This window comes from Cyprinodon tularosa, unplaced genomic scaffold (assembly GCF_016077235.1).
Source record: "Cyprinodon tularosa strain WSP-4 unplaced genomic scaffold, ASM1607723v1 ctg143, whole genome shotgun sequence".
Lineage (NCBI taxonomy): Eukaryota > Metazoa > Chordata > Actinopteri > Cyprinodontiformes > Cyprinodontidae > Cyprinodon > Cyprinodon tularosa.
This window is the reverse complement of record NW_024038254.1, coordinates 995,461-1,009,307: the sequence shown is the minus strand read 5'-3', so window position 1 is coordinate 1,009,307 and position 13,847 is coordinate 995,461. Positions and strand designations below refer to the sequence as shown.

General features: G+C 36.5%; 1 protein-coding gene across 1 annotated transcript in view; it reads right to left on the bottom strand.

Moving 5' to 3' along the window:
• The window catches only part of LOC119779144 (beta/gamma crystallin domain-containing protein 1-like), a 33,617-nt gene that overhangs the window by 1,272 nt on the left and 18,498 nt on the right, over positions 1 to 13,847 (bottom strand). The window contains exons 14-22 of the mRNA XM_038278682.1: positions 12,147 to 12,292; positions 10,872 to 10,998; positions 8,086 to 8,115; positions 7,870 to 7,982; positions 7,344 to 7,476; positions 6,392 to 6,531; positions 3,397 to 3,520; positions 2,777 to 2,935; positions 1,828 to 1,990 (exon numbers count right to left, since the gene is read on the bottom strand). Coding sequence (XP_038134610.1) covers positions 1,828 to 1,990; positions 2,777 to 2,935; positions 3,397 to 3,520; positions 6,392 to 6,531; positions 7,344 to 7,476; positions 7,870 to 7,982; positions 8,086 to 8,115; positions 10,872 to 10,998; positions 12,147 to 12,292 — 1,135 coding nt within the window. The remainder of the gene's footprint in view (positions 1 to 1,827; positions 1,991 to 2,776; positions 2,936 to 3,396; positions 3,521 to 6,391; positions 6,532 to 7,343; positions 7,477 to 7,869; positions 7,983 to 8,085; positions 8,116 to 10,871; positions 10,999 to 12,146; positions 12,293 to 13,847) is intronic.

Sequence of the window (13,847 nt, the reverse complement as noted above, 5' to 3'; positions counted from 1 at the left end):
TAAAATGCCAATGTTTTTTGGGGGGTATTATATGTGGTAGATTAACAATAAGCAGACAAACATGAAGTGGAAAGAGTAATATATGTGTCTGAAGTGTGAATTATTTATGTATTCTGCCCTGTGAAGTCAATCTCATGCAGAATCTGCAGAGTAGCTTAAAGTCATCAGATAAGATTGAGGCCTCATATGGATCAGGCTTGGTTTGGTTGTATTCAATAAAGTTCTTGGTTGGATAAAGGGTCTGATCCAGACAAAGCAGCGGAAAAAAGAAGATATTTAAAACCTGCAGAGATGGTGAGTCCAGGTTGATGTTATATGTTAGCTTTTCTTTTTTACTGCACATTTTGGTGGTTTGCTGTTCCCTCTTTATGGCAAAATGCAACGTAAGGTTTTATACAGTCAGTGCTTTTCTTTTTGCCTGTATTCATTGCTAGAATTGTGGAATGTTCCATTTACAGGTTCTTCCGAGTTCTTTGATAAAGACGCTGCCTGCCAGCTTAGGTGGACAACCATGTGTAGTTGTGACGTATTACAAGATATACTGAGCATGAGGTGCTTAAAGGAATAGTACACCCAAAACATGATTAGCCTTCATTTTCTACTCACCCCCATGCTGAACAACACTCTGGAGTACTTTTTTGATATCGCAAATGCATCTGGAGATCTGGGAGGCTTCTTGCTGTCTGCTGACATTCAAATAATGGAGGTGCCCAGCGCCCGAGGCAGAAAGGTCCATAAAAGTCCACAAAAAAAACGTGTCAATATTCCTCAATACTGCTCGTCCAATGTATTCCAAGTGTCCTGAGTGGGTAGCATCCAGAATTTACTCGAAACAAAGTTATTTAGAATGTTTTTAGAGCCTAAACAGTAGTGTATACGATTTCCTGAAAGCGAGTTCACGACGCTACGGAAACCGCGGCAGACCAAACCAGATGAAAGTGCGCACTCAGCTCGGCAAAGAACTCATGCTCTTCCTCAACACTGAAGTCCTCAGACATTTTTCTTTCGTTGTTTCTTTCTTTGCACAGGTAAACAGCACATTTCTTCTTCTACGCTTGCATTATTGGCAGAGCAGACGCTGAATGCGGACTTTCATCTGGTTTGGTCTCCCGGCTTCCGTAGCGTCGTGAACTCGCAGGCGCGCGCTTTCAGGAAATCCTATACACTACTGTTTATGCTCTAAAAACATTCTAAATGACTTCGTTTCGAGTAAATTCTGGATGCTACCCACTCAGGACACTTGGAATACATTGGACGAGCAGTATGGAGGAATATTGACACGTTTTTTGTGGACTTTTATGGACCTTTCTGCCTCGGGCACCATAGACCTCCATTATTTGAATGTCAGCAGACAGCAAGAAGCCTCCCAGATCTCCAGATGCATTTGAGATATCAAAAAAGTACTCCAGAGTTTTGTTCAGCATGGGGGTGAGTAGAAAATGAAGGCTAATCATGTTTTGGGTGTACTATTCCTTTAAGGTTTTAAGCTTTATTATCTATTCCTATTTTTCAGCTAATCTTCTCTAACAAACCTGTGATGCTTTCACACTACAGCTGTGTCCGATATGGGACCCCTTCAAAAATCTTGTTTTGTTATCCTTCATAGTTATGCACCACTTTCTTTCAGTTTCCCATCAAAATACATTGAAATGTTTAATTGTAACTTGTAAAAAAAAAGTTCAAGGAGTATCGATACTTTAGCAAAGCCTGGCTTGATGTAAATTAATCTGTGGCAGTGATATTTTACTTTTTAGATGTTAAAGACAAACAATGAGGGCTTCACGTCTTGAAACAATCAGAAGTCACAGGTTGATAGCGGAGGCTCACCTTTGACTTCCAGGACGAGATCAGCAGTGGGGCTGTAGCGAATGAAGCCCTCAGGGGTGATACTCCAGAGGGGGATTTGGTTGTTGAACTCCTGGGAAAGACCCACTCGGCTTCCAGCAATTATGACGGTGCCACTAGGACACAGGCAGCAGTCCTCCAACAGCTGAACACAGGTTCAAAATGAGAAAGAGAGGTAACACTCTTAATCTGGTGTCTTTATTATATATATATAAAAAATAGTATGTCAATTATGTGAGGCAGTCAAAATCTAAAAATTCCTCCTCAATCAGCTTTAACCAGCAAGTGGAAAGTTTAATGCTAAGAAATCTGTTTGTTTTCCAGCTCTGTAACTAATCTGACTGTGATTTGATTGAATTGGTTCAGCAAAGTGCCTTCAGATGATGTGAAGTAAATTTGCTCTATATAAATAAATGTGATAGAATTTAAAAAACAGTATAGGCAAATAACTAAATTAGAATATCTATTTTTATTTGATTAAAATGTACTTAGTATTAGGAGACTGCAGAACTTTTATATCAGTACTTACGTTCTAATTTTTTTTAACAAATCAGGTGATCTTTTTGTTCTATTTTTTTTGACCAAATATGGGTTCATCCAATCTAAGACTGGTCTTACTTTGTTTAAGCTTACGTTTTTTTTACATATAAATATTGCTAAAATAACACTGTCTTAATGCGAGACATTTTCTAAACTAAAACTATTTTGCAGACTGGATGGATAAATTAATGACTGACATTATATTGGCATCTTTTATCCCCAATTCAAGGTAAAATGCTAACATTCCAGCTGCAAAGGGAATTCCTTTATTACAAAATATTCCGTAGTTGTTTGGATCCAGAAAATAATGCAATCCAATTTCTATTTCAAAAGGATCATATAAGAACCCTCTGGTCATTGACATCACAGTAAATTGACAAGTACTATGTACCCTGCAGTGTAAATGTCCATTCCGGTAGGACCATATCTGATCCATTCCATCCGTCTCTTCAGCTTCTTGTATCCGCAGCAGTTTGATTTCATCTAAATCTCCGGTCAGTGACATCATTAGCCTCGTCCGCCGGTTCCTTAGACGGAAGTACACTTGTTTCTGCACACACACGCACACACAAGAAAAGACATTTAGGCAGTGCAAATGCATTTCAACAGTTTAATTGCATTTTTTGTAGAATTAAAACCATTATTTGCTTTCTGATTAAGTTTTTAAAAAGAGGGTTGCAACCAATCATGGTGATGCACCACTCAGGTTTTCTTCGATGCTGATGTTTGTCTATCTTTAAGGCTATTTTCTTAACAGAACAACAGAAAAGAGACAAAGGTGCTGCTGGATCCTGGATAGAAATCCTAAATCAATGCTATAATGTTGATACCTTCAATGGAAAAATCAGATTATCAGTATTTAATAAAGGGAATATACAGTTATTACAATGGAAAATTAATCAATGAACCTGTAAATAGATTGGTCAGAGATTAATCTATAGCTGCTGTCTATTTTCAACACAAGCTTTGAGCTACAGTACCAAAGTAGATTTTGACACACTAAGAGCAAACCTGTAGGAGGGGGCGGAGAGATCCAATCTTCGGCCAGCTGCTGAGCTTCTGCCAGTTAGGAACCTCTCCAGGTTTCAACAAAATCTGAGCACCTCGATAGTTGACTCCCTCATATAATATCCACCTGATGTAAGAAAGGGAAAGAACAGAGCTCACTCCAAGGTAAAGGTGATCCAATAATCATTTTTATCTGCACTTACATATCCACATGTATTTTCTCAACCTTAAGCTGATTTTTGTGTTGCAATACACTTTATACACTTCAAATTACTGCATTGGTGTTCTTTGTTTTGATTCATTTCATGGATTAAAGCACTTTTTTTTTTACATATATATTTTGCAAATCCCAGGTCGAAACCAATCAAGGGGAATCCAACCTTTGGTAGATACATTGTTGCATTTTAAAATTATCTAAGGCAATGTCTGATTTTTCATGTGGAGCATATTTCCTGTCTTGTCTGCCCTGCATTGGGGAATGTGCCACTCCACACACTCTGCCAAACTGTGAGACCTTTATTTCCTCAGCAGGGTTAACGCCTACAGTCTGAATGTGACACATCAGCAGTAGGTTTCCATCACTGATCTACATGTTAGCCGCGCACTATGAGATGTGCTGAGGCAGCACTCTGAATATAAAATCTGATAAACAACTCCAAATGGCAATTCACAAAGTCATTTACTGTGTGTCACAGGAGACTTTGAGATTCCCTTTGAAAGCATATTTTAAAAAAACTCACAAAGGAACAGAAAGCTAGGCATTTATTTTTGGATTATTTTGTTTGTTTGTCTTTTAAATAAAACCCTCAAGTGGTGGTTTGTCACACAGCTAATCACCATGGAGAGCAAGAAGCTTCAAGTCTATCAAGAATGATGCATTTAGAACTGCTTTGTCTAAGACTTATAAGACCAAACACATTTTTTTTTGTCTTTGATAAATAAAAAATAGCTCTCTGTATTATGTCTTCCATGGCAGAATAATTTACTTTGACAGCACAGTGAGTCTGATCTGCAGCAGAAACATACTCATGCATGAAACTGTCAGTCACTGTGTGCCAGCAGGTGGCTACCTGCCTTACATTCTGCAAATTCGTGTCATGTTCACTCAACCAGTTCTTTATGCTTTAAAATCTTTTTATCTTTAGAATAGAAGATAAAATAAATGTAAAGGAGAATTTCAATTCAATTTATTTATATAGCGCCAACTAACAACACGTCATCTCAAGGCACTTTACAGTTCACCAGATATTCCAGTCAAATTGTTTTCTATCTAAGGAAAACCAGTTGATTGCATCGACTCATTGACTCGAATGCAATCCCTCACAAATCCATAATACTGGAAGTATTGCATATTTCTAGGTAGCTGACTTTCCTAAACTAATAATAGTAATTGAACTTTATTAATCTCACACTGGAGAAATTCACTTCTGCATTTAACCCATCCCCCTGGGGAGCAGTGGGCTGCTATTGTGAGGCGCCCAGACAGCAGTGTGGGGTTACGGGTCTTGCTCAGGGACTAGAGTGGCAGTCTGTGGGAATGGGGCTTGAACTCAGAACCTCAGACAACCAAGCATAATGCTCTAACCAGTAGGCACCACACCCCACACCACTCCCCCTAGATCTAAACATCACCCTAAGCAACAGATAAACACTTAAAGGGTAGCCTTAATTAGCTTACCAGCAAAGCTGATCTAGTCAGAGATTGTAGCTAAGTTGTTGTAACATAACTAATGGGATGATCAGAAAAACAACATCACATGCAACAAAAACAGCTCCTGTACATTTTAAAGGGGCATATTCTTGTTACACGACTTTTTAAATTTATAGCCACTAATTCACAGGTTGAATCTGTTTTTTTTTTTCTGAAACATCACCACACCCACCTGGTGTATAATTTTTCTTTTAAGATTAATTTTGACCAAATCTGTAAGTAAATTAAGCCCTTTAATATATATTCACAATAAACACGCTGTGTGACTGCAGATCTGGTATTGCGCAGGTATCCAGGCGGTAAACAAGGAAGTAATGGGGCTGAACAAGTCAGCAACTCCCCACAGAGTTGTAAAAATAATTAGGAAAAGTCAATGTTCCAGTGTGAAAAAGTACACAAAAAAATTATACAAACAGGATAGGACTGCAGGTGCATTGATAAATATTGGTGTTCACTGAAGCAGAAAGTAAAGCTGCGAGTAATTCAGATGTTGCTGAGGCAGTTGATGGATACATCAGTAAACCCCCTTCTTAATAGTGTTACCAGTCAAAGAGAAGCCGATTTTAGTATATATGTATGTATATATATATATATATATATATCTATATATATATATATATATATAGATAGATAGATAGATAGATAGATAGATAGATAGATAGATAGATCAATTTACACAGTAACTATAAATAGCTATTGAATAAAGAAAGATTTTTAAGTGACCTTTAGGATTTGTTTATTTACCAAACAATACATAGCTAGTTTTGACATTGAAGCATGGGTAAGACTTTATACTTTACTAAGACATAAGGTTGTTAAAGGGTGTTAAACGTAGAAACAGAAATGATAAACGTGTCCTAGTTGTGATGCAGAGACCATTGAGCTTTAAAGGGCCCTTCTACTGCATGCAGATGCTTTAATATTAGCCATTCCTTTCCAGCTCTAACTGCATGTTTGGGGTGGTAGTTCTGCTCAAAGGTGTGGATCGACTCCTGGGTGAATAGGCTTCTGCCTCATATTATAGTAATGCTATATCTATCGATCATGTATACATACATACATACATACACACACATATATATATATATATATATATATATATATATATATATATATATATATATATATATATGTATATATACATATATATATATATATATATATATATATATATATATATATATATATATATATTATATATATATATATATATATATATATATATATTTATGTATATGCGTGTGTGGGGTGTGTGTGCACTGGATGGAATGTTACATGGAAACTTACATGCCCCCCTCCACCAGCACAGACTGCACTCGGCTGCAGCCTCCAGCCAGCTGAAGGTTGACTGATCCTTCGGTGAGAAGCACCCTCTTCCCCCGCAAACCGCAACGCTCGAAGAGAGTGATGGATGGCAGAGAAAACTCCTGCCAAGAAAGCCAGAAAGAGCATTAATAAACTCGGAAAACTGCAGGTCACACAGTTTGAAAAAAGAGTCGTTTCAGAAGTTGCCCTGGAAACCGACTACACTCAGACCTCTGTACTTCTTGGAAAACAAGCTGTCTGGAAACTAGTAAAGACGTCTTATTTTTCAAATTGATGCCGGTGTCTTATTCATTACTGATAGCAGCTTTTGAGCATGGATAAAGAATTGAACCGCTTCACTTATTTGTTCTAATGTAACATAAAAAATTTTGAAGCTGGAAACACTTTGCAATTTAAATCACTGTTTTGGGGTTACATAACTACATTAAAGTTATTTGCGCCCTGTTGCTATGTATAAGCTTGTTAATGTAAGAGGTACACTTTGTTTTTTTTAAATCTTGTTTCAAAACTACCTCACATGTAACAGTTAAGGTACTCAGACAAGATGGATTTTCAATGACTGATGCCTCCTAATCAATTTGAAAATCATTTAGGTTAAACTTTAAGGCAGTCAATCTAATTATGCATGTTTTGAAAAGCTAACCTATAACTTCTATTTTATTGCATTTCAGTTTATGCATCTCAACTGTGTGCAAAAGAAAAAGCAATAAAAATGTATTGTTCTTATTCTAAGAATAACCTAAATGGTTGCAGGACGAAGAGTCAACAAAACAAATAATCTGTGACTTCACCTTTTACATACTGATTTATGAAACACAACATATCTTGGATGTTTTAAAAGATTGCTTTTAAAGATAAGTAAATAGAAAAATTGGGTGGGTGACTAACATTAGAATAAAAAAAAAGGACTTACAAAGCCAGCAGTCTGCAGTGACAGGATTGATGAGCTCCCACCGACACAGCCCATCGCCCTCAGATCTGGGTAGCTTCCTTCTTCTAACACATACATCTTTCCTGTGAAGTTCTTCCCTTCAAATGCCACCCAGCTGCGGAGCGTTTGCATGAAGATGGGCATCAGTTTAAAGGGAAAAATAAGAAGTAGAATTAAAAACAAGTTTTCTTGTTTTTTACATTTCGTTTTGCATTGTTAGATTAAATAAAAAAACATAATAAAGTTTACAAAAAACAGTGTATAACATTCATATGCAATTGAACCAGCGCCCATTTGAGATACTAACTAGAAAGTAGAGCTCTAGGAGTCTGAAAAACATTTCTATTCAGCTTCAGTTTCTGCCGATCATACAAGGTCATCTACGTTTAAGCTCCAATTTTCAACGCTTGTCGCAAAGTGTGTTTAAGCACTACTGATTCAACCTGTGTCATAACTCAAAAATAGCTACGGTGCTATGTTTTTCTCTACAATGTGTGGCATTGCTCACCTCCCTGCCAGGACCTTGCAGGAACCAACTGAAAAACCATCCTGCAGGCAGTTTGTACTGTCCTCCAGGACAAGGACAGAGCCCTGGAAACCAGAATCTGAGAAAAGCTGCACCTGAGGGACACACACACAAAAAAATAATAATAATAAACATCATCAGATCAGAAGAACAAAAACATTTCACATTTTTCGCCATGCATTTTGATTTAGAGCCTACCTTAAACTTGGGTGTGTTTTCAAAATCATCCTGAAAGTAAAGAAAAAAATAAACAGATTAAAAATAATCAGCCTACCGGTAATAAAATCATAAAGAAAACTAAAGTACCAACTATGCCTTATTATCAAAAATGTTTTTGCCAGTCATTATGAGCTGTGTATCCATGTGTAAATCAAAACTCTTGCTTCCTTGTAAGGGCTTAGTTGGACTCAGTGTCTTTGGGAGGTTTTGCATGGTCTCAAAATCAGCTTTATTATCAGTTAGCCTTAGAGAAAGACGATGGATTGCATTTTAATAAGATTCCACAAACCTGCTTATGAATAAAGCATGACCTTAACAGTTTCTCGAATAAAGCTGATAGACTGGTCAGGGTTTGCTGACACTGCCTGCTATTAAAATATATAGAACTACCCTGTAAGGCTGAGATATGTCCAACTTTATATCAATATCTGTGAACTCGTTAAAAGCCAGCAATAACCTCCAGCTCTTTATTTATCTACTTAAAAAAATATTCTCAGATTGAGTCAGTGGTTGATAAGTTCAATGTCTATAAATTGATTGAATTTAATAGAAAGCAGCCACTCAATATAGTTTTCCTCATGATTTCAAATGGAAACCAGCAAAAAAAAGAGCTTTGTTTAAAAACTAGACATGAGTTAGTCCTTGTAAATAATGGATTCTGGTTTAAAAGTTCAGAGTTGCAGGTTTATAAATCGTTTTACATCCATAAACATTCATTTCAGTGATATTTTACATGATGGTCCAACATAAAAAAGCACAGATGTGGTGGAAAGAAAATTATTTAAAAAAATATGAAAAGTATTGTGTGCATTTTCTATTCACCCATTTTAATCCTAGCATCCGAATAAAATCCATTCCATCTGATTGCCTTCAGTAGTCATTTCATTAGGAACAGATTCAAATTGTGTCTAATGCATTTAAGGTTTTAAGTCATATGTTTTTATGAAGACCTCAGATAGTTATTAGTAAAACAAAACATGAAGGAACCAAGGAACACAGCAGAAAGGTTAGAGATACAATTGTTCAAGTTTAAAGCAGGTTATCAAAGAATTTCTCAAGTTCATCTCAACTATTAAGAAGCCAGGGTCCTGCATATTTTAGGTGTATCCCACCAACAATAAAATTAGAGCCTGGTTTTATTCTAAGGTTGTTGTCAATTTGTTCAGGAAAAAACAAATGAAAGATTTTTCGGGTCTTTTTGACTCAGAACACATTTAAAACACTGGATACTGGACTTGATTTAACCATCCTTAGTTTATTAATTGATTGATTAATTGGTTGACTGTATTGATTTCACTGGGGAGAAATTTACATTAGCTCAAATAGTAAAAGAAAAAGAAGGTACCAAAGGAAGGAAAAAGTTGCATGGGATATATACAGTACATACTGTGCGTCCGCATAGGACAGCTTTTTTTTAGTAGTAGGATTATTATACAGGATTAGATATTTAAGATTGACCAGGGTATTTTCATATTAGGTCCATCTCAAAACACAAATAGTTTTTCTTCCTATTAGATTAAGTGTAATACACTTTAAGCTGTAGATAGCAGAGTGACTTCAGATGTTGAGCCAAATGAACACCAAAGTTTTTAAGGTTGCGTTTTGAAAAATCCGAAATTTTTCCCTTTAACTGAGCACTTCCGTGCATTTATTAAAGTTTAAATTTGTAAAAAACAAAAATGCAAAGAAAGAATTTTTTCACTAATGATAACATTAGTGTTTAACCAGCTACGTAGTTAGCATAAGCTAGAGTTACAGTAGAACCTGTCATAAAGTCAATACAGGCAGGCAGTAGGTGATATTGTAGGGTCTATTATATAATGGGAATGAAGGCTGTAATTTTAGCTCAGATAGAGGAACTTGTCTTTGTTTTTAGTAACCATGACTCAGTGCCCATATGACATATTCTTTTATACTTATACTCTGACAGCCTAAATAGTATACAAGTCATTTTAGGTTTGAATGCTACGACCTAACAGACTGTCTTCGATTAAATAACGACAGGAATGATTTATATTTGAAGCAGGACTTTATTAACACAACTAACTCAAGATTGCTTCATTTTAAGCAAGCAGTTTTTATATTGCAATACTAGGCGTATTGAATTTCTAGTATTTTTTTTATGTTTTCTATTGTTTGCTTGTTTTGATTCAAGCTACTCGATCCAGACAATGTAATATGCCGATTTCTCTGATTTCCATTCTTTTTTCCTGTGTTGGTTTAGGAAGAATTATTATGTCTTACATCTAAGGCAAATCTATTATTTTCACTTGATTCTTGCTGCTATGCCACATTCCACTGCTTAAACAGTGCCTCTTTATCCTCTTGTTTAAGGCCAAAACAGCTTTATATGAGTCATCTTCGTATTTTGGAACATTGTCATGCTCATTCTTATAATTTTCCCTTTCAAAATGCCACAAATTCATTCTTAAGGTGACTCATAATCCTGAGTTTAATAACATCTCTTCAGAAGCTTGTATGAGAACTTAAGAGAGTTCTCTGCTCCGCCTTATTATTAGATTAAGCTAAAAGTATGAATGTTGTGACTGGTCACATGTGGAGGGTATGAGCAGCGCTGAGGAAGTGAAATCTCATCACATATGCTCATGTAACCGCTCTGTCCAAACAAAAACACTGACTGCTTTAGCAACAAAATGTCAAGGAATAACACATTGGTGGACCGTATGAGTAACAACAGGGGAACTTTTTCCACCAAAGCAAATAAAACGGGATTTCAGGGTTTTCCTGTGAGTCACTGCTCTTACCAGTAGGATAGGCATAACTGAGCCAACTTTGTGCTGAAGTGCACCCCAGTCCTCCGGGCTCCCATACAGGCCTTTCTCCAGGATGTAGGACTCACCACAGAAGGCTGGCTCTTCAAATATAACCCAGCTGAGGACAAACATTTTAAAAAAATAATTAGCATGATCTCTTTGACAAATATAAAGATTGTTTCATTTTAATTTAATTAATAGAGACAGGTAAGGCTTTGACGTGACCACAGTGCATTAGAAAGAACACCGCAGGAATCCAAGTTGTTCACAGTCCTTTTGAATGCCAAAGATGTTTGGCCAGAATCCAAAATAAATGGTAGCTTGTCACGTGATGGATTATCAGTTTTTTTATTTCTTTAAAAAATGTGATGTTTAAAATTATCATGGAAAACCGTGCTGCTTTTGAAATGGTAGGAAAAGAAAAAAAAAGGAAAGAACATGTGAGTTAGAGGATATATTGTGTGTGTTGCAAGTAGAATTCAAACCCATAAGAGCCAATCAGAGGCTCTCAGGCATGGCAGCTAGCATGAGCAAGGCGGTGTAGTATAATAGCATACTAGCGGCACAGCAAGAATTTCAGTGCTGTGAGAGTTTTGTCTTGTAAAGGACAGAATGTTCCGCTCCGCAGTAATAACAGTTTCATTAGTTTCTCCCTTGGGAAGCAGAAGTCTCCATTGCATGTTCTGCATTTCATTATCTCTATTTGCTCCCAGTTTGTTTACTTCCACATTTATTTAACTGATCACAACATAAAAAAAACTTTAAATAGAAGCCACCAAGATATACCACATCTATATTCGGTTGTTTTCCAGTTTTCTAGCCAAGTGTATAAAAAGAGCTCATGAGTAAAAGCATGCACCTCCTCTACACATAGTCTAACTGAATTTCACAATTATCCCACACCACAGCAGGGTGTGAGGTGGCATGCTCCAACATAAGCACACCTAAACGGGGAAGTGCAGTGGGCTAAAACATTAGTGGATTTTAGCATATGTCTAAACCTGTCTGTTTGGGTGTGGCAGTTCTGCTGTCTACACTTAAACAAAGAAGAATCGCAGTAAACCGCTAAGAGCGCTTTGCAGGAACTCGTAGCTTATTATGTACTTGAATGCTAAGACAGGATTATAAAGCATGCAAATTACTAGAATTTAAAACATATGCTAAGGAATCATTTTATATCTCCTATAGAGCATGCTTACGTATTTTTTTTTATGAGCTACTTGGATAAAGATGAAAACTGCAAGGATGTTAACAGGTGTCACTTACACTCCACTAGTGACATCAATGGACTGCGTTTTCATGCCGCACTCGGTTTCATCCATGTTGATAACAGGCACAGTGAGGTCCATGTTCCCTCCAAGCTTGCCAAAGTTTTTGTCCCTGAACAGTTTCAGGTGTGGAGACAGAAAATCCTGTCACAAAAATAAAAAAACATTAAAGTTAAAGATGAACAAAGATAAATAATTCATTAATACAACCTTTTTTCCAGTGTAATTCTTTCCTTTTTTTTGTAGGAACAAAATAATGACTAACCTTTCACAGCCCATCAAAATGTTTATCATCAAACAATATAAAATACTTATAAATATATAATACTTATAAATTCTTATTAATACTCTATGGGCCGGATCTATCAAAGGTTTGCGTGTATTAAAACGTGAGCTATTTCACTGCGCATGCTAAAAAATGTACAAACTGATCTATCAACAGCGTGCTAAAAGGATTTGGTCTTTAAAACGTGCTAAATAGCGCCTCTTATCCATTTAGTACTTTTTCTGCAATGAATATGCAATATGGGGCGTTTACACGCAAAAGTGCGTCTTGTGGGAGGAGAACATGTAAATATATTAATTTAGCACTCGCAAAGTGATTTATCAAACCTGAAAGCAATTTTGCTAACGGTATCTGACTCTATATTTAACACGTTTCAAAAGAAGGTGCAAATGGTCTGTATGCGTAATTGCGCACACATGGCATCGGTTATTGTCGCAAGAAGGAGACATGGAAATAAAGCAAGGAGACGCAGAGAACGCATTTTTTCACTCCGTGTGAATATTTTTGCAATGAAGGAGGAAACGATCATCAAAACATGTCGTTTATCCAGCATTGCCATTTTGGAGCTGTTGGGGGAACTCCGAATGGATTTGGAGCCAGCCACAAGGAGGACCCACGTAATACCAGATATCACAAAACTCCTTGCAACATTGCACTTTTTTGCATCTGGGTCATTCCAGCGTACGGTTGCAGCGAGAGCTGGGATCTCCCAATCTCGTTTTTTCAGAAGTGCTGTCCGAAGTGCTGTCCGACGGGGTCGGAGTTCTCCCCCTGCGCCTGTGGAGCAACCTGCCAAATGCTGCGGGTATGAGCCATGTGGTATGTGCATACAGGCCAATACAAAACACCTGTTTTTTTTTTTTGTTTGTTTTTTTTACTGCAGTGAAGTAGAAATTCAGCCACATACCACCTTAGGGAATAAAGGTTGCCAAAGTTTATATATATATATTTATATATATATATTTTATATATATATATATATATATATATATATATATATATATATATATATATATATATATATATATATATATATATATATATATATATATATATATATATATATATATATATATATATATATATATATTTATTTTTTTTTTTGGAGGGTTGGGGGTGTCACTGTAAGATTAAAATTTCTTAATGCACTAGTTTGCACAAACTACAAACTACTTTGCCGCAAACCACAAAACGCGCAAAACCATCATTTAAATAGGGCGTCTCCAACAGTTTTGCACCTGCCACCAGTTACGCAATCGCTCTTGTTAAATCACCCGCAAACCATGGTCCAGCCCCTCGCGCAAAATTCCAGTTTGCGAGCGCAAATTACTGCACGCAAAATTGGATCTTGATAAATCCGGCCCTATAAGTAGAGATTTTTCTTAATAGTTATAAAATGATGATTTATTGAGT